The sequence below is a fragment of the Panthera leo genome, chromosome E1, assembly GCF_018350215.1.
Source record: "Panthera leo isolate Ple1 chromosome E1, P.leo_Ple1_pat1.1, whole genome shotgun sequence".
NCBI classification, from domain to species: domain Eukaryota; kingdom Metazoa; phylum Chordata; class Mammalia; order Carnivora; family Felidae; genus Panthera; species Panthera leo.
Window position 1 is genome coordinate 40,450,487 of NC_056692.1, and position 18,920 is coordinate 40,469,406.

Below are 18,920 nucleotides of genomic sequence, written 5' to 3' on the forward strand. Positions count from 1 at the left end.
TGGAGCTGGGCTTATCGAAGGCTGAGAAGGTAGGATCCCCCCGCTTCGGGCAGCCTAGCCCACATGGCCTGGAGGGAGTGACCACGTGAAGACCCTTCACCAGAAGAAGAAAGCCTAGGAACCCCTCCTTGCCTGAGTTCCCCCTTTCATCCTAGCTCAAGAAAGCTCTCCCAGCCTGGCAAGGTGGGTGAGAGGACACCTCCTCTGAAGTCAGGGTCCCCCATCCAGGGGTCAGCCGTGTAGGGGTTCAGGCCACTGAGGGGACCATTAGGTGCCCAGGTCATCTTTATCCTCAATCCATCACTCCTTGCAACACCATCCCCTGCCCCCAACACCAGCTCAGGCCCCTCAGCTGTCACTGTTTAGCCCTGGAATGACAGGCGTCCAGACTCCGTGCGTCCAGCCGCATTCAAGGCCATTGAGCTTAGCACCCCTGGGCCCCTGCCACCCCCCCCTCTGCCCCCAGTCGCTAATTTTATTGACCTGAAAAAGGCACGTTGCTGGCAGGGGAAGATAACAACTGAAGGCGAAGTGGGGACCGGATAGGCAGAGGACGGGCCCCAGGAGGTGGAGATGTGACAGCAGGGAGAAGGGTGACTCCTGGAACCAATGCTGAGGGATGCCTCCTGGAGAAGATGAGGAGGAAGAGAGGCCCCGGGGAAAGGGGTTCCCTCTGGGGCAATGGAGGCCAAAAAAGACTGGAACTGGACTTTCAGCCTCAATCAGACAAGAGACAGATCCAAAAGGAGGTGCTGGGGAAAAGAAAGTGCCTTATTTCCATCTACTCTTAGGCAGGACCCAGGATGTAGCAGGAAGGAAGGAGATTAGACGGCAGGAAGGACTGCCATCCTGCTTTCAAATCTCTGCTCTAGCCCCCTCCCTTCCTCTTGAAGGTGACTCCTGCCTGCTGGGCCTCTTACTACAGAAATAGCCCTTTCCCTGAAGAATCAACCTAGATCTTGCCTTTCTTTTTCTTTCGTGTTAAAATGAGAACAGAAAATGTAGGCCTTTACGAGTTCCCCCGCTCCAGTGCCTACCTGAGCACCACCCCTCCAATCCTGGATTCTCAGCCTCTCCCCAGCCCAGGGAGGTGACCCCGGGGCTTAGGAGAAGATGGAGGGGTGATGCTGGGGTTGGAGACTCTCAGGAGTTGGAGGGGGCAGGGGGACCATTCTGGATGGCTCTCAAATGGAGGCTTGGGGTGCTCTCTCCAAATAAGGTTACCTGAGAGCCATAAAGAGGGGTGGTTAAAACACCACCACCACCACCACCAACTTTTAACCTTAAAAATATCAGATCGGTGCAGGGGGAAGGGGAGGGGGGAGGAGGGAGGGAATACATGGGAACAAGGAAACTTTTGAGGGTGATGGCTATGTTTGCTGTCTTGATTGTGGAAGACAGATTAAGATTTATCAAATTAGGGGTACCTGGGTGGCTCAGTCGGTTAAGTATCCGACTTCAGCTCAGGTCATGATCTCACAGCTCATGAGTGCGAGCCCCGTGTCGGGTTCTGTGCTGACAGCTCAGAGCCTGGAGCCTGCTTCGGATTCTGTGTCTCCCTCTCTCTCAGCCCCTAACTCACTCGCATTCTGTCTCTGTCTCTCTCAAAAATAAATAAACATTACAAAAAATTTTTTAATAAAAATTTATCAAATTATACACTGTAATTACGGAGTTTATTTTATGTCATTTATACCTCAACAAATCTATTTTTAAAATACCATAACTTTTCTACACCAATTTTCTACTTCTTTATTTTCAATTTATGAGGAGCCTCCAAAAATAGAAGTGGCCTTGGCAGGGAAGGAATGTCAGGGGGTCAAGGGAAGTTGTGGTGATTGCTAGTTTAGTGGGGCTAGCCTCCTGCCTCAGATTCCCTCCCAATGCCCCCCAACCCTCACGTCCATCTAGTGCACTGGAGTATCTGTGAGTGTGCAGGGAGACTGAGGCTGAGCTGTGGCTCTCCAGTTGCTTCCTTGGCGTGGGAGTCTCAGCCAGCCTGGGTGCCCGGGTTCGTCTGTGGCTGGTCAGCAAAACACCCCGAGCTGGTGACTCAGACAAGAGGGGCCTGGGCCCGGGCTTCGCCCCGTGGAAGACGGCAGCTGCCACGGATTCTCCCGCCCCCTGCAGCCTGAGCCAGGCACTGCAGGGACAGGAGGCTCAATCCAGGGAGAAGTTAGACAGGTTCTGGGTACAGTGTTGCAGGTAGTCAAAGTCAGGCACGAGGAAGGGCACGCGGGACCACTTCTTGGCCTGGACTCTCCCTCGGGGTGTCTCTAGAAGCATGCTTCGAACTTTGAGCGCTGGCAGCTTCACTGACTTGTAGATCATCTGCAGACCCCAGGCCTGAGGGTGGGACAGAGATGGCTGGTTTGGGCCACCGTCCTCAGACTGGGCTTTTCTCCTCAAGTTGGGGGAGGAGAGAATCATGCATCCATGAATGCAGGGCCTGGGTCTCCCACCTCAGAGCCGTCTCCCCAGTCACACTGTTAGACCTCTCTCCTCAGATGAGGGACTCCTGGGGCAGAGCTGCTTCCCCCATCCCCGTGAGGATGTCCTGATGGCAGAGGCTGGGCCTCCTCTCTCAGACTGGGGACTTCTGAAGACTGGAGTTCAGGGCCATGGCCCCAATACTTACCTCCCCACAGTTCCTGCAGTGAATGGCACCCCCAGGCTTCCAGTCCTTGAAGGTTCTGTCGATGACCACAGGCCCCCGGGAGACAGTGTAGTAGATCCTGGAGGGGAATGGGAGGGACCACAGTGCTCAGGACGCCCCCCACTTAGCCCCCGATCTTGTGCCCTCCTGCTTGCTGGGCCTCCACCTGGACCTTGGGCTTTTCTGACTGCCAAGAGACAAAGAGACTTCCCAGGGCCAGAAGACCCAACCTTCAATAAGCCCTGTCTGTGCTGCCTCGTTGCATGCCCTCCAACCAAGTTCAGGCCTCAGGACTACCCACCGGGATGATTCCAACTACCCCCCAACAGATCTCCCTGCCCCATCCTTCCATCCCATTCCATCCGCACTCCCAACCCACGCCATCCTTCCGCCAACTGCCAGGGTGATCTTCTAAAAATGTAAATCTGACCTTGACATTCCCTTGCTCAAAATTCACCCAAGACTCCTCACTGCCTCCCAGACAAAGGCTAGACTTTCAGGCCTGACCTTTAATGCTCTCCACAGGCTAGTCTGTCTTCTTCAGTCTCATCCTTCATGGCCTTTCCCACTCAAACCAACCAGAATCAGTCCCATCACATCATCCCTGCCTGTACGCATCCCCCCTTCCAGCCCAATCCAGCCTGCAAGTCCTGGTTGAAGTGCTACCTCCTTAAATGAGAGAGCCTGCATGGAGATCTTTGGCACAGTGGCCTGGCACACAGCGGGTCCCTAATCAATCCTTAATGAATGGATGGACGAATGGAGGGGGGCGGAAGGTTCCCCTCTAGGGGATGGAGGATGGCAGAATGGCTCAGGGACAACCAGCCCTTCTGCCTTCAGAGTAGGTAGGACGGCGGGGGTTCGGGGGGAGGAGTTTGTGGCCCCTCAGCATTTGGTGTCCTCAATTCCAGCTCTTGCTCAACCACATAGTGGCTGTGGGAGCCTGGACAAGTCATTTAGCCTCTCTGAGCCTCTGTCACCTCACCTGCAAAACGGGGTGGCGATAAAACCTGTCTGCAGATTCGGTACTTGTCAAAACACTGTTTAAGCTCGCAAACCCTCAGAGCTCTGTCTGGATGGGAGGGGTTCCCGGTCCCCCATCCCGCCTGTGCCCTCCCTCCCATCCCACCGGCCCCTCCTGCTGGTCTCACGAGAAGTTGGGGTTCACGTTGACGTGATGGGCGCCCTCCACCTTCCGCAGGTCACTCCCGTGGCCCACGGCCACCATGCAGTTGATGCAGAGAAGCTGCACCTGCTCGGCCAGGAACTGCTGCCGCTGATTCTCCCGCTGGGCTGCCTGGGCGGCCCGCTTGACCAGGGCTGCTCGCTGCAGATCCCGGATCTGGAGTCAGAAGGGGACACGACATAGGTGGGGCCCCTAGAGGCCTGCCCCCCGGAATGTGCTCAGGGAACAAAGGGCTCCTGGAGGCCTCAGATCGTTAGTACCCAGAAGAAACTTTCCTCAACCTTCCCTGGGGCTTTTAGAAGCAGCTCTGTGGAGGAAAAGAGTATGGAACGGGGCATGGTGGGGGCATGGTGGGGGCATGGTGGGGGCATGGTGGGAGCAGAGAGAGTGTTGTCACTGAGTCTCTGCCTCCTCTTTGGAGGATTTTGTGCAAAGCTGCTTCTTTGCATTGAACACGGGGCATCACTAATAATTATGCTGGATAACAGGTGTAAACGGGGGCCATCCCGGGCAAGGCTGGACGATGGTGACCCTGCCTCAGGGGAACAGATTGAAGTCCTGGTTCTGGGCTTATTTTGTACATGTGTCTTTGTCCCTCCCTCCCCCCGCCTGGTGCCAGAAGAGTTGTAAGACAGCTCTCACAGATGCACAAAGTATTTGGTGATGAGGAATTAAAAGCTCAGACAAGGCCTGTTCTCAAGGCGTTTGGAGAAGAACCATTGCCTTCCCTGGCAGCCCCACCCTTGGCCTTTACACTTCACGTCCATTTAAGCCTTCCCAGGTGGGCCAAGTTAGCCCCCAGAGGAAGAGGGAGCAGGGGTGTGTGTGTGTGTGTGTGTGTGCGGAGACCTTCCAGGAAGAGCATCCTCAGCCCCCCTCTGTCCGCAGGGCATGCAGGCTGCCCACAGACCTTGGCCTGGTACTCGGCCTCATCCATCTTCTGCACGGCAGCCACGGCCCGCTCCATCAAAGTCTCCAGCGCCTCGTTGGTCAGCTCCCGCCGCAGCTCCCGACTGCCTTGGGTCGCCACAAACGAGTACACACTCTGACCAGCCCGGGCACGGCCCCTTGCCTGAGGAAGGAGATAGGGAGGAGCCTGAGCGGGCCTGGGGTCCCACAAGGATCTCTGAGGGCTGTTGGCATCACGGGGTTCACACACCTGGACCATGGAGATCTCGTTGGTCAGGAGCCCATAGCGCACCACCACATTGCACTGGGGGATGTCTAGCCCCTCTTCCGCCACGCTTGTAGCCACCAGGAGGTTCAGGATGCCAGCCCGGAACTTCCGGATCACTTCTTGCTGGTCTCTCTGGGGTGGAGGAAGAGAAAGAGCATGGTAGGCCAGGTGGGTTCAGGCCCGCCCTCCTGCCAGCCCAGCCTCACCTGGTTCCAGTTTAATCACAATCCTGGCCCCTTTCCCTAGGGAGCCTGAGACTCCACTGCTACCCCCAGTGCCTTGCCCATCTTCCCAGGTGACCACCTAACCCCTGTTTCCCCTAAGGACTCCTAAGGATCCCCACCCCTTTACTCTAGAGCTCTCAGGACTTATTCTTCTCTAGCAAGGGACCCCAGAGCTCTGATCCTCTGTCCTGAAAACATCCCTTACCTCTTTCCCTACAGATCCGCAAGCTTCTGCCTCTCTGCCCCCAGGGACCCCCAGATGGGGGAAACCTTCAGTACTGGGGATCTCAGTGTCCACCTCTCTCCCCCAGTTCTCTGCCCTCTTCCTGGGGAGAATCAGTCCCCCATATCTCTGTGAAGACTCCGTCCCCACCCTTTCTCCCCTAGGAACTCCTTCAGCCCCGGCTCCTTTCCCCAAAGCCCACACCTGGGTCATATGGGTGTTCTGGCTGCTGTTCCCAGCCCCAATCAGCAGGTCAGCCCTGATGTCCAGTATCTGTAGGCCCGGCTGCTGCTGAAGCCAGAGCAGGAGAGAGTGAGCGCTCTGGCGGGTCTGGGTGAAGAGGATGCCCCGGCAGCTGTCGGAGCTTCCGAACTGCTCTTGCAGGATCTGTTCTAGCATCTCCAGTTTGGGGTTCTCCGGGCTACGTGTCGCCAGGTCGGCCAGCTCATTCTTGTAGTCTGCCAGAAAAGCCCAAAACAGAGGCACAGAACTCAGGCCTGGAAGTGGGCAGGGCAATGGGAGAGGGCGTGGTTCACAGGGATAGGGCTGCAGGTGGAGAGGGAGCCTGAGGATCTCGGCTCCTAATTCCCCCTGAACGGCACCAAAAGGACCCACCCAGCCAGCCAGGCTTCCACAGGGACCTACAGTATAGAATCCTTTGCAGACATACCTCACCCAGCACCCCTCTTTAACCCAGCTATCAGGATGACACTTGACCTTTCCATGTTGACCTCTGCCACCCAGGATTAACTAACTCAACCTCAGGTCTCTTCAGAAAGATCCTTGCCCCCCCCCCCCCTTCAGCCCCTCAGCCTTGCTGAGGTCTCTTGCATTAAACTTTACCCTCTGACCACCTCGCTTGCTCAGGTTAAAGGTACCACACACCCCAGACTTTCAAGGGACAGTCCCTGAACTCAATGGCTTTTAAAAAATCTTTGGCAGTATCATGAATTCGTTTTCATAGCTATGCAAACTTCCACAGATGTGGGCATACATCTTTTGCCCTATCCACGGCCTCGACTTTCGGTTAGAAAAATAGGGCCCCAGTACCCTCACTGGCACCCTCCCAACCTGTGTTGACTCCTGTGCCCCGACCAGTACAGTTCCCACGAGCCTCACCATTGAACTGTGCCAGCAGCCAGCGCTCGGCATGCAGGACCTGGGTCTTAGTGGCGCGCTCCCTGTCGTAGAACTCCCGCAGCGAGGCCAGTGCGTCCACAGCACGGACCGTGTCGTGGATGAGCAGCGCATCGTTGTAGCGCCGCAGGTGAAGCGCGTACACCCGGCGCTGCTGGAGCCCGGCCTCGGCCGCTGCAGGTGGGCAGAGGGCTCAGGGTTTGAGCGGCCACGCCCCTTCAGGCCTCCAGCGGCCTAGACTCCGCCCCCCGAGAGGCTAAGCCCCGCCCCAAAGGCTCCGCCCAGGCAGGTCCCCGCCTCCTTGCCTTCCGCGTCCACAGCCCCTCTCACCATCCTGGCTCAGCTCCACCACCTGCTGCTCGTAAGTCTGCGTCCCGAAGTCCCGCCTCAACGCCGGCATATCCAGGCGGTTGTGGATTCGCTCCATGAGCTTCTTCAGCATGTCCCCAAATGGGTCCTGGATGAGAAGAGGGAGTGAAGGGATTCCCATACACATGGGGGAGCAATGAGCACCCAACGGGAGCGCCGATCTCCACGTGAAGCCTCACCGCTCCTGCTGCCCCTGACCCGTGGTGTTTGAGAAGGAGCTCCGGAGGGAGGCCTGCCGGGATGTGAATGAGTCCCGACTGGAGGCAGGGGTCAGGTTGCTGCCCCTGGTTCCTGTTCTGCCTCCACCCGCTACGTGCCCTTGACCTCTGGCCTGAGAACAGCAATCTCTAAGCCCTTGTGCAGCCCTGTCATAGCAGACGCCAGACAGTGTCTGCACCGTGGGAGAGCCTCAGCACAAAGTGCTCCAGGTTTAAAGTTTGCAAAGCACCGGACAGGGTGCTGGAGGGTTTTGACAGGTGCCCAGAGAGGCGTCGGAGTCAAACCAAACAGCAGGCTGTGGGCATGGGCTGCGACTTCCCCATTTCACAGAAGGGAGAAACAGAGGCTCGGATATAAACGCAAGTAACGGGAAGTCACAGAGCTAGGGGAGGTGGAATCAGGGCTCAACCCCAGGTGCCCTAACTTCATGTCAGCACCCCCCCCCCAACTCCTGTACCCCTCCTTCCACTCACCTGGCTGCGCCTGTGGCAGAGGTTGTACTGTTTGCAGGGCTGAGGACTGTGCTCCTGCAGCTGGGGGCGGTAGTTCTGGGGTGACATGATGCGCCACGTGTCCAGGTTGGCACAGAGCTGGGGCAAGAGATGAGGGTTCACCGGACTGGGGTAGAGTCCTATGAGGACAACGGGCAGAACTTTGGGACAGGACAGGTCCCAGCTACCACTGAGCAGGGCCATTGGAAGTGGGGATTCATTTACTCAACAAAATATTTATTGCTCGTCCTCTCTGGGCCCAGTGCTTTTGGAGGCAGTGGGGATCCAGAAGGTCTTATTTTGGTGTCGGGGAGACGGATCGACAAAGCAGGAAAGAATAACAGAATGAGAGGGCTTCAGGCCGCGTTAATGAGCTCTGAGGAGAATGAAACTCGATGATGTGATAGCGTGCAGTGGGGGAGGTCAGGGAAGAACTCTGAAGAGGTGACAACTAAGCTGTTCCCTGAAAGGCAAGAAGGAGCCAGACAGGCCAAGTGCAGGGGGAAGGGCATTCAGGGCAAAAGGAACGGTGACCACAAAGGTCCTGAGAAGGGGGACAAGCAGGACATGCTCCGGAGACCTGGAGAAGGCCTGTGGGGTAGGGGTGAGGGGAGTGTGCAGGGAAATGAGGCTGGGGAGGTAGGCAGGGCTGGGTCGGATGGAACTGTGTAAGCCACAGTAGACAGATGGGAGTCTATTCTAAGTGCAGGAAGAAGCCACTGGAGGCTGCAGCTTCAGTGACAAAGGGGCCCAGACGGTCACCCAGGAGAGCCTGGGTAGGGCTGGTGGGCATGGGGCGGGGCAGGGCAGGGAGGACTCTGGTGGCGGGAGGGTCATAGGAGCCAAGCTGACCTGCAGGATGTGGTCAATCGCCCCATCAAGTGTGGACGCCCCACCAGTGCCTGGGGAGGCTGTGAGACCCAGCACCTGGGGCAGGGGCCGTGTCCTCTGGAGTTTGTGCTGTAGATACCGGCTCAGGATGATGTTGTAGACGGTGTCTTTGTGCGTGTGGTGACACTCATCCACCACAAGCAGGGAGAAGGCTGGGGGCGAACACAGGGGAAGGCTGTGACCTTTGCAAAGCTTTTCCTTCCCCATCAGCTTTTCTCCATGTAGTCCCCACAGTTCGTCTAACTCCTTCCTCCCTTCACAACCCGCAGCCAGGCTCCAGAGACCGGCCGAGGCAGGGATGATTTACCTCCATTTTGCAGATTAGTAAACTGAGGCTCAGCAGTGGGGCTGAGGCTTGCCCCAGATCCTGCATTCTAGCCAGATCTGCTTCTACTAGGGTGTATGCTGGGGTTTGGCGAATGGGGATCCCCTCACTCCCACAAAACATCCCAACAGCCGTACTAGGAGAGATGCGCTGGGGTTGGCAGGTCGAGGTGCCTCAGGTGTGTACTCTTCCCCCTGGCTCAGCCCTCACCGTTCAGCTCCACGTGCTCCTCCTCCTCGGGGCTGGTCAGTGCCATCTGTAGCAGCTCGGCTGTGCAGATGAGCAGGTCATGGCTCCGGGCCAGGTGGCCAAAGCCAGCTCGTGGCCCCATGTCCCCACTCAGGGTTATAATGGCCCAGCGTTTGTCCAGCATGCGGCTGAACTCCTCGCAATGCTGGGTCACCAGGTGCACCTGGGGGTGGGGAAGGAGTCAGGGAGAGGAAGCTGGATTGGGGCGATGGGGAGGAGGCAACGTGACCTCCAGGAACTGGCTGGGGACGGGAAGGAGAGAAAAGCCAGGTGAGCTTAGAGGTGGCCACAGCAGCCCTGGAGATCTGGCGGGCTTTGTGAGGCACCTGAGGAGCTGAGACCCCAACGAGGGGAGAGCGGGCTACTCACCCTGTTGACCAGTACGACCACCTTGGCTCCGTCCACAGTCTCTAGATGCCTCTTGGCCACATAAGCAGCTGCCCGGGTCTTCCCAGCCCCCGTGGGCAGCCATATGATGATATTCCTGCCCTCCAGGGCAGGCATGATCACCTCCCACTGGTAGGGTCGCAGCTCCCTTCTGGGAATGGAAGGAGGCTCAGATGACTGGCCATCCTGGCTCCCTCCCCGCTCCTGGCCAGCCCACTCTGGTGCAGAGCCGTCCCCATCCCACTCGAGGGAGGTGGAGCAGGGCACCGAAGGGACCTACCTGGAATCTGATCTGATCATCTGAAGGGGAGGCGAGTAACACAGACTACACTTTACCCCTGCCCTGCCAGTTCTTATCTGCACCACCTGCCGAGGCACAGAGGGTGGTTAGCCCCAATGCCTGGTGTTGGTCGCCGGCCCAGCGTTGTGCTGAGATAGGAAACAGAAACTGAAACTCAGGGGAGGAGCCAGCTCTGTCAGAGATCTGCCTTAGAAATCCCCGTTGCCTGAAAAACCTGCAGGAAAGCACCCTTTCATTCCTCCGGGGTCCTGCCGGCCCCTCCTCCAAGAGAGGTCTCCACCCCACCCCCCACCCTTCTGAATCAGCTGTAACCATGTCCACCCAGGTGAAGGTGGCCCGGTGATTGGGACCGCTGCAGCACCCACACCTGGGCAGGAGTGGAAGTAGGGCTGTGGCCAGGCAGGTGCCATCGTCCCAGGGGCGTGGCACTAGGTATGAGGCTTGTTGGGGAGGGTGGCCCCAGGACAATCTGGAGTTTAATAGACTCCAGCTTGTAGGAGGTACCGGGAACAGGGTCAGCCTGTTCAGGCTATGGACTCTACCAAAGAAACAATCACACAGAGGGGGAAAAGGAAAAAAAAAAAAAAAAAAGCTTTATTGTTCCCTCTGAGGGATTAATGCCAGGAAATGAATGGTCCCCAGGTCCCCCACCCCTGGGGGACAGACAGAACTGTGCAGGGTGAGGCATGGCCACTCCAGTCCCAGCTGAACTTCCAAACCCTGAAGCCCCCTCCCACGAGCTAAAAGTGGCAGTCTTAGCCCTCAAGCAAACAGTGGGCCAGGCGAGGCCGAGGCCTCCAGGACTTCGTGGCTCTGTGGGGACAGGGCTGGGGGCCACTGGGGCCGGGCAGGGTTTATCCTCTAGCCACCAGCCACTGTAGAGGGGCTGAACCCCAGATCCAGGAGATCCCTGCCCAAGGTCAGATACAACGGAGAGTGGGACAGAGCTGCAGGCTTGGGGGTGCCTGAGGATCCAGAAAGGGCTGCAGGGCCCGGGGCTGGAGTGCTTTAAGCTGAGAGGAACCTGGGCGCCAGGGGCACCCCTCAGGATGGGATCAGAACCCAAGGTGGAGACATTCCAGGTCAAGGCTGCGGTCCAAAGCCAGAGGCTACTTGTCAATGAGGCCCCCCTCCTTGAGCTTGAAGTAGAAGAACTTCTCCAGGGCGCTGGCACAGCGGCAGTACTCGCTGTCCGGGGGGTTGTACTCGCGGCAGTTGGCAATGACCCGCTGCAGGTCAGCCACAAAGAGCTTCCGGGTGACATAGTAGCGGCTGCGCAGTCGCTCCGTCATGGTCTTCAGGTCTGGGGCAGCAGGAAGTAAAGGCATGCTTTTAAGAGGCTGAGGCGAGCGGGGCTGTGGGGTCCAGAGAAGGCAGGAGTAGATTTGGGGGCCAAAGAGGAAGGAAAGGGTCGGAATGGAGTGTCCTCACCAATAGGGAAGCGGATGACCTCATAGTAGTCAGGGGCCTCTGACTTCTTCACAGGCTCCATGAAGGGCCAGGCACTGGGGTGTGACTAGAGAGGAAAGCTGAGCTGGAGCCAGGCCCACTGTGCCCCAAGCCCACCTCATGACCGCCACCCACCCCAGAATGGGTCATAAAGCCAGAGTCGCTGATGCAGGCACCCCCAGAAGGGAACCTAGTCTCCCCACCTTGATCTGGGCCAGCAAGTTTTTGAGGGTTGTGTAGAGCTGGTCTGGATCCTTCAGCTCCTTCCTGGGGTGAGAGACACCACGTCTGAGGCCCTTGGCCCTCTGCCTCCCCCAACACCCTCTCCCTCCACACAGCACTCACCCTTTCTCCTTCCCCAACGGCTTCCAGCCTGTCTCTCCTGCAAAGTGGGGAGTGGGTGGGGAGAGCATCCCTAAGAATTCGAGAACACATACCGAGCAGGGTGCCCCCTCCCCCAGCAAGACCCCTGCTCACGAATGCCGGGGACACTCTCCACAGGGATCTGCCTCACACCCTCCTTGAAGCAGCTGAGCCCGGGGTAGACCTTTCGGATCTGGGCTTGTTTGCGCTCAATCAGCTTCTTGATGATCTGAGGGAAGGCAGCGTCTTGAGGGGCCGACTCCAGTCCCAGCGGAAACCCTCCCAAGGGCCACAGTCAGAGGCCCTGCCGCTGAGTCCAGGCGCCTCGCCTCCTAACTTCCTTGGGAGGCAAAGCGAGAACCAAGATCCCGGCCCACCCCAGGCCTGGCTCACACACGCACATACCTGTGGTACACACCCACGCATGCGTGCCCTCCCCCACGTGCACACGGTAAGCCCCAACGATGAGTGCACGCACATGTGCACACACACCTCCTTCTGCTTTTTGATGATGTGGGACAGCTCCGTGTAGGGGATCCGGGGATTCAGCTCACACTCCATCAATGTTGCACCCTCATAGTCCTTAATGTAGCCCAGGTAGCGGCTCTTGGGAACCTTGATGTCCTTGGAGAAGCCCTAGGGAGTGGACAGTTATGACCCAATCTGTCGACAAGGCTTCTCCAACTTGAATAGCTCTTCCCCCAGGAGCCTCTGAGGGGCGGTGCAGGCCTTGTCTGTTCTCCCGGGTTCCTGAATCCCCTCCTGTGGTGGCTGGTACAATGCTCTGTGTTGTGTGAGTTCAATCACTCTGTCCCCAGAAAGGTTCCAGGTCAGCTGCCCCTCCCGACTCCCTGGCAATGTTTCCCTGGATGGGAAACATTCCTCCAGCCTGCCCTACTGCCCTCCAGGCCCTCACTCTTCACTGGGGCAGCAGCGCGGCGGGTGGGGGGGGAGGAGGGGCAGGAAGATGGGCGAGAAAGATCTCCTCGCAGGTGCTGGATGAAGCAGGGGACATGAAGGGACTCCCATTCCGTCCACAACAGGGGGATGGACAGAATGACCCCTAGCCCCAGGCAGCAGGCAAGTGTGCAGGGAGGGGAGGGTCACCTGCTTTTTGAAGTAGCCAATGGCGTACTCGTCGGCATAGGTGAGGAAGTAGAGAATGTTGTGTTTGATGTGATACTCCTTCAAGTGGTTCATCAGGTGAGTCCCATAGCCCTGTGGGGGAGGCGAGCAGGGCTTACCAGGGGAGCCCCAGAGAGGAAGGAGCAGACTGGATAGGATGTAGAGACAGCTAGGGGATCCTGGACATACAGGAGAAAAGGCAACTGGCAGAGGAAGGGGAGTTTGTGGGGAGAATGTGAAGGAGACTTTCTGAGCACTTATTCTGGGCCAGGTGTGGTGCTTGGTACTTTACAGACCAACTCTCAAGTCAGTCCATGAGGTAAATATTATTACCTCCATTTTTATAAAAACAAAAACAAAAAACTGAAACTCAACTATGTTAGGAAATGTGTCCAAGGTCAGACAGCCAGCCACGGTTAAGGCCAGGATGGAAATCCCAACCAGGAAGTTGCCGTCCACGTGTCACTGGTTCCCAGTTCCCAGGCGTCAGAGTTGGGGGGAAAGGGGAAGAGGAATCACAAGAGCCCCACTCAGTGCAACATTTGAACCCTCAAGAGAGTGTCTTCCACACATGTCTAGACCAGGGAGGCACCCTGCAGATCTGGGTTATGTAGAACAGGAGAACCGGGAACCCTACCAGTGGGTCTGTTGTGACAATTCCAGGACAGAACGCAGGACGATCACCCAGCCCAGGGCTAGTGTAAAAATTATTAACTCCCCAGTGTATGTGAATGTTCTTGTGAAGGAAATTCAGGTCCATTTAAAAGCATTACTGGTTTTGGGCCTCCATTTGTCAACAAGTGTCTTAATACGCAGTTATCAAAGGACAAATGCCACCTTGTGGGGCCCGGAAGAACTGCCTGGCCACTAGAAGAAGGGTTGGGATTATTGCTCTGACCCAGTCCAAACTGAGAAGCAGGTGGCTGGAAGGGGCTGGGGCCAGGAACACGCACTCACCTTGACTTGCTCATTTGAGGTGACAGCACAGAAGACAATCTCTGTGAAGCCCTGGGTGGGAAACATGCGGAAGCAGATCCCACCAATGACCCGCCCATCCTTGATCAAGGCCAGAGTCTTGTGCTTCCTAAGGGGAGAGGGGACAGGTCACTGCCCCTACCTGTTGTTCCCCAAATGCTCCCAGGATCCCCACAGCTTTGGAGGGCGGGGCCGCACTCAGTGCCGAGAGCAGAGGAACAAGTATTCCCACAGGTTGGAGGAGGAGGAGGGGGTAGGGGGACATAGGGGGGCCAAGGACAGGTGCCCAGGTGTGGTTGGGGCTCTTCTGGGGACGCACGGGTCAAAGACGAGGCGGGCGATGTACTCCTTGGGCATGCGCGGCAGCTGGTGGGAGAAGACATTCTGCAGCCCCACGAGCCACAGCAATACCCGCCGGTTGGCCTTGGGCGTCAGTGAGTTGCCGATGACATGGAACTCAATGATGCCGCGGCGCTCCTCTAGGCGGGCCGTCTCGTCCCGGGCTGCGTTGGCAGACAGCAGGCTCGTCTGGGCACCAGAGGAGGGGTGGTGAGCCGGGGCCTCAGGCCGGTGAGGTCCCCTCCCCACACTGGTCAGTGAGCCGGGCTGCCCACCTCAGGCCCCAGCATGGCCGCAGGGTCGGTGATGGTGAGCATGACCTCGTTAACCAACTCCATGGGGATGTCGCCCATCACGCGGAGCCGCTTGGCATCCTCCAGGGTCAGGTTCTCTGGGAGCTTCCTCTTCTCACCTGCCGGGAAGGTTGGCAGGGTCTCCCATGGACAGCAAGAGGTTAGGGGAGGGGTGAATGAGGGTCAGGGGTCAAGTACCCACCTGGCATGGGCTCAGCCCCTCCGGAATCCAGACTCAAGGAGCTGTTGCTGCCCCCACCCATGGTGGGGCTGAAGATGGGGGCACTGGGAACAACTGCCGCGCTGACCGTAGCTGAGGGTGAGCGAAATCAGGGGGAGCGGGGGGTGGTCAAAGGTGGCGATGGGTCCCACAAAGGGATCCGGGCCCTCTAAGCCCCAGACGCACCCTCCCGCATGTCCCCGCGGCTGCCATCCACAGTGCCTCCTCCCCGGCAGGAGGCCAAGCTCAGCCAGGAAGGCCAAGCCGAAAGCCTACAGAGCCTACCAGGGCGTGTACCTGGCCTGGGCACCAGCTGGGTCCCCTCTGAGGGCGGCATGGTGAAGCCCGACTCCCAGATCGGAGAGTTCGCCCCATAGATCTCCTCCTCCAGCATGGACAGGAATCTGTGGGGAGGGTACAGTCTGTCTCCCAACCCTGTCCTCCGACCCACACAGCAGCCTGGACCAGACGCCAGAAGAACTGGAGGCAGGTCAAAGAAACCGGGTTCTCAGGGGGCTGGGAGCTGAAGAAGAGAAACAACCTTTGGCCTGGGGGCAGGGGGTGGCGGGGAGAGACACTCCCCTGCCTCTCTTGAGCCCCTAGTCAAAAGTAGCAGGACTGGACAATCCAGGACAGAGATCAGAGGCCCAGTCTGCCGCGGTGTGTAGCACAGGGCGACCGGGTGCGTGAGCCGGCACCATCCTGTGCTATGTGGCCAGGCAGGGCACCGAGCCACCCTGCACCTCAGTATCAAAATGGGGGCTCAGAATCTACTCCCTCCTGTCACCTCATATTCCCACCTGGTGGCAGAGGGGGCACTGAAGGGCCTGGATTAGTCAGTAACGGCTTCTCAAGGTGAGTAGCTACGATCCTGGTTTCAAATGAGAGGAAAGTGTTGCAAAACAGAGGAAAACTTTACAGAAAGGTCTACAACAGGAGTGGAAATCGGTTTCACCTCGAGTGTAACCTCTGGTTTCTCGGCAGGCTGTGGTGGGAAGGGTTCTGAGGCTGTGTCCAGACCCCGTGGGAAATGATTAGTCACATCTACCAGGGGCGTGGGCAGGGGTAATGTTAGCACTAGGGCAATGTACCTGCCATCCCCAGTCTAGTACACGCAAAGGCAAATGCCAGCAAGTTGCATCTGGGCCCCGGACAAGTCTGCCAGGTAGACACCCAGATCCCAGAAGGCTCATGGAGGGAAAGGAGGGACCATTCCAGGAAGCCTTCCTGGAAAAAAGGGGACAACAGGCGGATGTGAACTGGGGCAAAATCCGGATAGGCCAGAATGAGCCTTACTTTGGGAAGTGGGTGAGGATGAGGGTCCTCTTCTCAGGCACCAGCTTGTCCTTTTCCACCCGGAATTTCTCTAGCAGCTGCCGCCGGGTCACAGTGAAGATGGAGCGGAGAAGGCTTCGCCCAAAGATGTGAGTGGTCTCGTAGCGGGGGAGGCTATCACAGCTCTGGGGCACGTGGCAGTAGCAGAGCCATCTGGAGCCAGTGGGGAGGTGGGAAGTGAGAATGGAGACGTTGAACCTAGGCTGGGCCTACAAGCCTCTCCTCATGCTGCCCTTGGCTGGGCCTACCTGGTATAATTGACCTTGTAGGTAGCCACGTCCTCGGCCTGAGACCGCTGCCGAAATTGGGCAGGCGTCTCAAGCTTCCAGTAGTTAAGGCAGAGCAGGAACATCTTTGAGAGCTCAAACATCGTCTGCCGCTCCCGAGGGGCGAGGTGACTAAACTTGTATTGCACAAAGTTCAGCACACCCTGAGAAGGGACGGGCAGGGGACAGAACCAGGAAGGAGACGTGAGCAGCAAGCAGGGGCTTCTAATCCAAACACTGGTGCTTCCCGAGGGCAGGGTAAAGCTCTCCTCTCATTCTGGGGCTCCCGGTGAAGAAAAACTCTGCCCCACTCCCACCCCCATGTCCACCTGAAGCACAAAACATCCTCTCTTTTCTGGACTTCTCCCTTATTCTCAACTTGACAGGATGGGGAACACAGCCTCCTCAGTCCTCCAAGATGCCCCCAATTCTCTTACCACCTTCCTCATCCCACCTGTTCAATATTAGGCTTCTCAAACGGGGGACTGCCCAGGGAGCCCTCCACCACTGGCCGGGTCATCTGCAGGATGCATTTCCGCAGAAGCTGGAGGAAGAGGAAGGAGGGGCAGAGGTCAGCAGAGCTCAGAGCTGCCGACTCCCTAGCCTTGTCTACCGTGCTCATCCACACTCACTTGGACAAAGCTCACCTTGAAGAGGTAGAAATACACCTGCTTAGTGTCTGTGTCCTCCTCCTTATGAACAGACATGAATAGGTTCTCCACGTCCACCACCATACCCAGTAGCCGGTTAATCTCCTCCTCTGACACATTCTCCAGGTGGGACACGTGGTCGGCTGCAAGGATAGGTGGTAGGGTTGGGAAGAATGGACAGATCACCAGAGCTTCCTGTCCCTCTTCACCACCAGGCAATTTACACCCTCGGTCCCTCCAACCAGCGTGACCAGCAATGAGACTGACTGCTCCTACATCAGTCCTTGGGTGGCCACTGTCTCTTCAGGGCTGGCAAATTTCCTTTCGCTTCCCTTGGGGAATACATGCTCCCAACTCAATCCTTCCTTAGGAGATATTTTTGGTTCCACAAATGAAGCTCTGTGGCACTTAAATCATCCTGTCCAAGCAGGACCCAGCCTGACCCCGCCCTAGCTCCAAGGGCACTACCTGCCTTACCCAAGGGGTGCTCACAGCTGCGGCATAGCTCGCTCAGGTTGGCAGCTGGCTGCTGTAGGTCCATGCGGGGTGCAGTGGGGGGCTTGGGGTTTTTCCAGCCATTACACTTGCAGGTTTCATTGGCCTGGAGGCAGAAGAATCAGTCAGTAACCCTGTAACCGGGAAGGGGGAGCAGATCCCCAGCCAGAGATTTGCCCCTATTCCCACCCGGGCCCTGGGATGCCCCAGGCCCCGCCCCCTCTCACCCCAGGCCCCGCCCCCACCTTGCAAGCCGAGAAGACCCCTAGCTTCTCAAGCTTCTTGGCGCGCGGCAGCCCCCGGACTTGCGCCTTCCTCTGGCTGGCGCGCTGCTGCTGGCTCAGGCCAGGTCGAGCCGGATCCCCTCCGCTCCCGGTGCCCCCACTTCCTACCCCGGGAGCCCCAGTCCCTGTGCTCCCGGCTGGGGCTGCAGCTGGGGCGGGGGCTGGTGCCGGAGTGGGAGCCGGAGTCGGGGCTGAAGCCGGGCTGGGGGCAGGAGTCGGAGTTGGGGCAGGGGCTGGAGACTGAAGGGGACGGGACTGCGTGGCCGGCGCCGGGGTTGAGGCCTGGGTAGGTTCCGCCATGGCCTCCCCCGCAGCGGAGCGGCGCGGCGCTCCCAGCCCTAGGGCCGCATGGGCAACCGGCGCACAATGCGCAGGCGTCGCTGCGCCGGGGCATGACGGGAATTGTAGTCTTTCACTGCCGCTCCCTTTGCCTGCGGCTTCCAGACTTTTCTGTCTTGTCTCTTGGTCCCAGACAAGCGAGTGAAGCCTGAGCCATTACCCTAGATTGGCTCCTCCTCACTTCATTCTCTCTTGGAGGCTTCTGGGACAGTGGAGATTGCTGTTTTCTTGGGGACTTGGAGAAGCATCTGAGAAAACAGGCTTCAGTTGAGGGGAATCGTAGATTCTGCCCACGAGGGTGCAAGTGCAGCTCTGGGGCCTGGAGTTGTGATGGCTTCCTGGCACATCCCCTCCTGCCCCAACCCTGGCCCGCACTGCGGACACAGACTTGCCCCTATGATGGAGATTAAAACGCAGCAGTTACCTTTCTGAACCTGTGAAGTTGCAAGGGTGTTGTTGTCTTTGGGATACTTCCACTCTACTCTTTGGTGGACTTTTCTGTATATACGTGATACTTCAGCAATAAAGGATTGTTATAAAATCACTGAGCGCCAGGGGTATGGCCATGATCACAAGGGATACTGAGACGGGGATGAGGTAGAAGTAAAGGAGGGCACATCCCAGTGTTTGTGAATGGCTCTCCCCGTAACCCCGTGGGCACCTCGAGGGCAGGGCCCGCCTCTTCAACTTTGTCCCAGAACCCAGCCCTGAGCCTGCCACAGAAGGCCCAGGGTCTGATGAATGCAGGAAACCGGGAAGTCGCGTTCATCTCCCAAGCCCCATCTGTCATCACAGGATTTGTGCGCGGTCAGAAAAAGGGGTTTCGGAGAATGTAAGACCCCATGGTCACATCCCGTTGGCTCTGTCCCAGGGGACAATCCTTGTCCTCGGGACAGATTCTTGGAAGGGCAAGAGCGCAGTGGCTCAATCTCGTCTTCCGCCCGGTGCTTGC

The 18,920-nt window shown here is 57.9% G+C and overlaps 2 protein-coding genes and 1 long non-coding RNA gene across 3 annotated transcripts; 1 reads left to right on the forward strand and 2 right to left on the reverse strand.

Moving 5' to 3' along the window:
- Nucleotides 1-1,701: 1,701 nt before the first annotated feature.
- Nucleotides 1,702-10,329, reverse strand: DHX58 (DExH-box helicase 58). Its single transcript, XM_042914571.1, has 13 exons — nt 9,815-10,329; nt 9,517-9,685; nt 9,109-9,310; nt 8,535-8,725; nt 7,665-7,781; nt 6,934-7,060; nt 6,586-6,777; nt 5,671-5,924; nt 5,002-5,151; nt 4,753-4,914; nt 3,808-3,998; nt 2,639-2,735; nt 1,702-2,346 (listed from the first exon to the last, which is right to left on the reverse strand). Exons 1-13 carry the CDS (start codon nt 9,832-9,834, stop codon nt 2,161-2,163), a joined length of 2,058 nt encoding a protein of 685 aa, XP_042770505.1. The 5' UTR covers nt 9,835-10,329; the 3' UTR covers nt 1,702-2,160.
- Nucleotides 10,330-10,411: 82 nt separating this feature from the next.
- KAT2A (lysine acetyltransferase 2A) lies at nt 10,412-18,093 on the reverse strand. Its single transcript, XM_042914570.1, has 18 exons — nt 17,591-18,093; nt 17,328-17,451; nt 16,848-16,993; nt 16,655-16,744; nt 16,183-16,364; nt 15,896-16,087; nt 14,897-15,003; nt 14,582-14,692; nt 14,362-14,498; nt 14,067-14,275; nt 13,730-13,856; nt 12,755-12,865; nt 12,140-12,283; nt 11,762-11,876; nt 11,630-11,666; nt 11,488-11,551; nt 11,267-11,351; nt 10,412-11,138 (listed from the first exon to the last, which is right to left on the reverse strand). Exons 1-18 carry the CDS (start codon nt 17,927-17,929, stop codon nt 10,945-10,947), a joined length of 2,514 nt encoding a protein of 837 aa, XP_042770504.1. The 5' UTR covers nt 17,930-18,093; the 3' UTR covers nt 10,412-10,944.
- LOC122205929 lies at nt 11,333-18,512 on the forward strand. Its single transcript, XR_006196303.1, has 5 exons — nt 11,333-11,556; nt 11,786-12,098; nt 15,970-16,023; nt 16,669-16,856; nt 18,102-18,512. It is a non-coding gene; the product is annotated as an uncharacterized LOC122205929 (long non-coding RNA).
- Nucleotides 18,513-18,920: the final 408 nt, after the last annotated feature.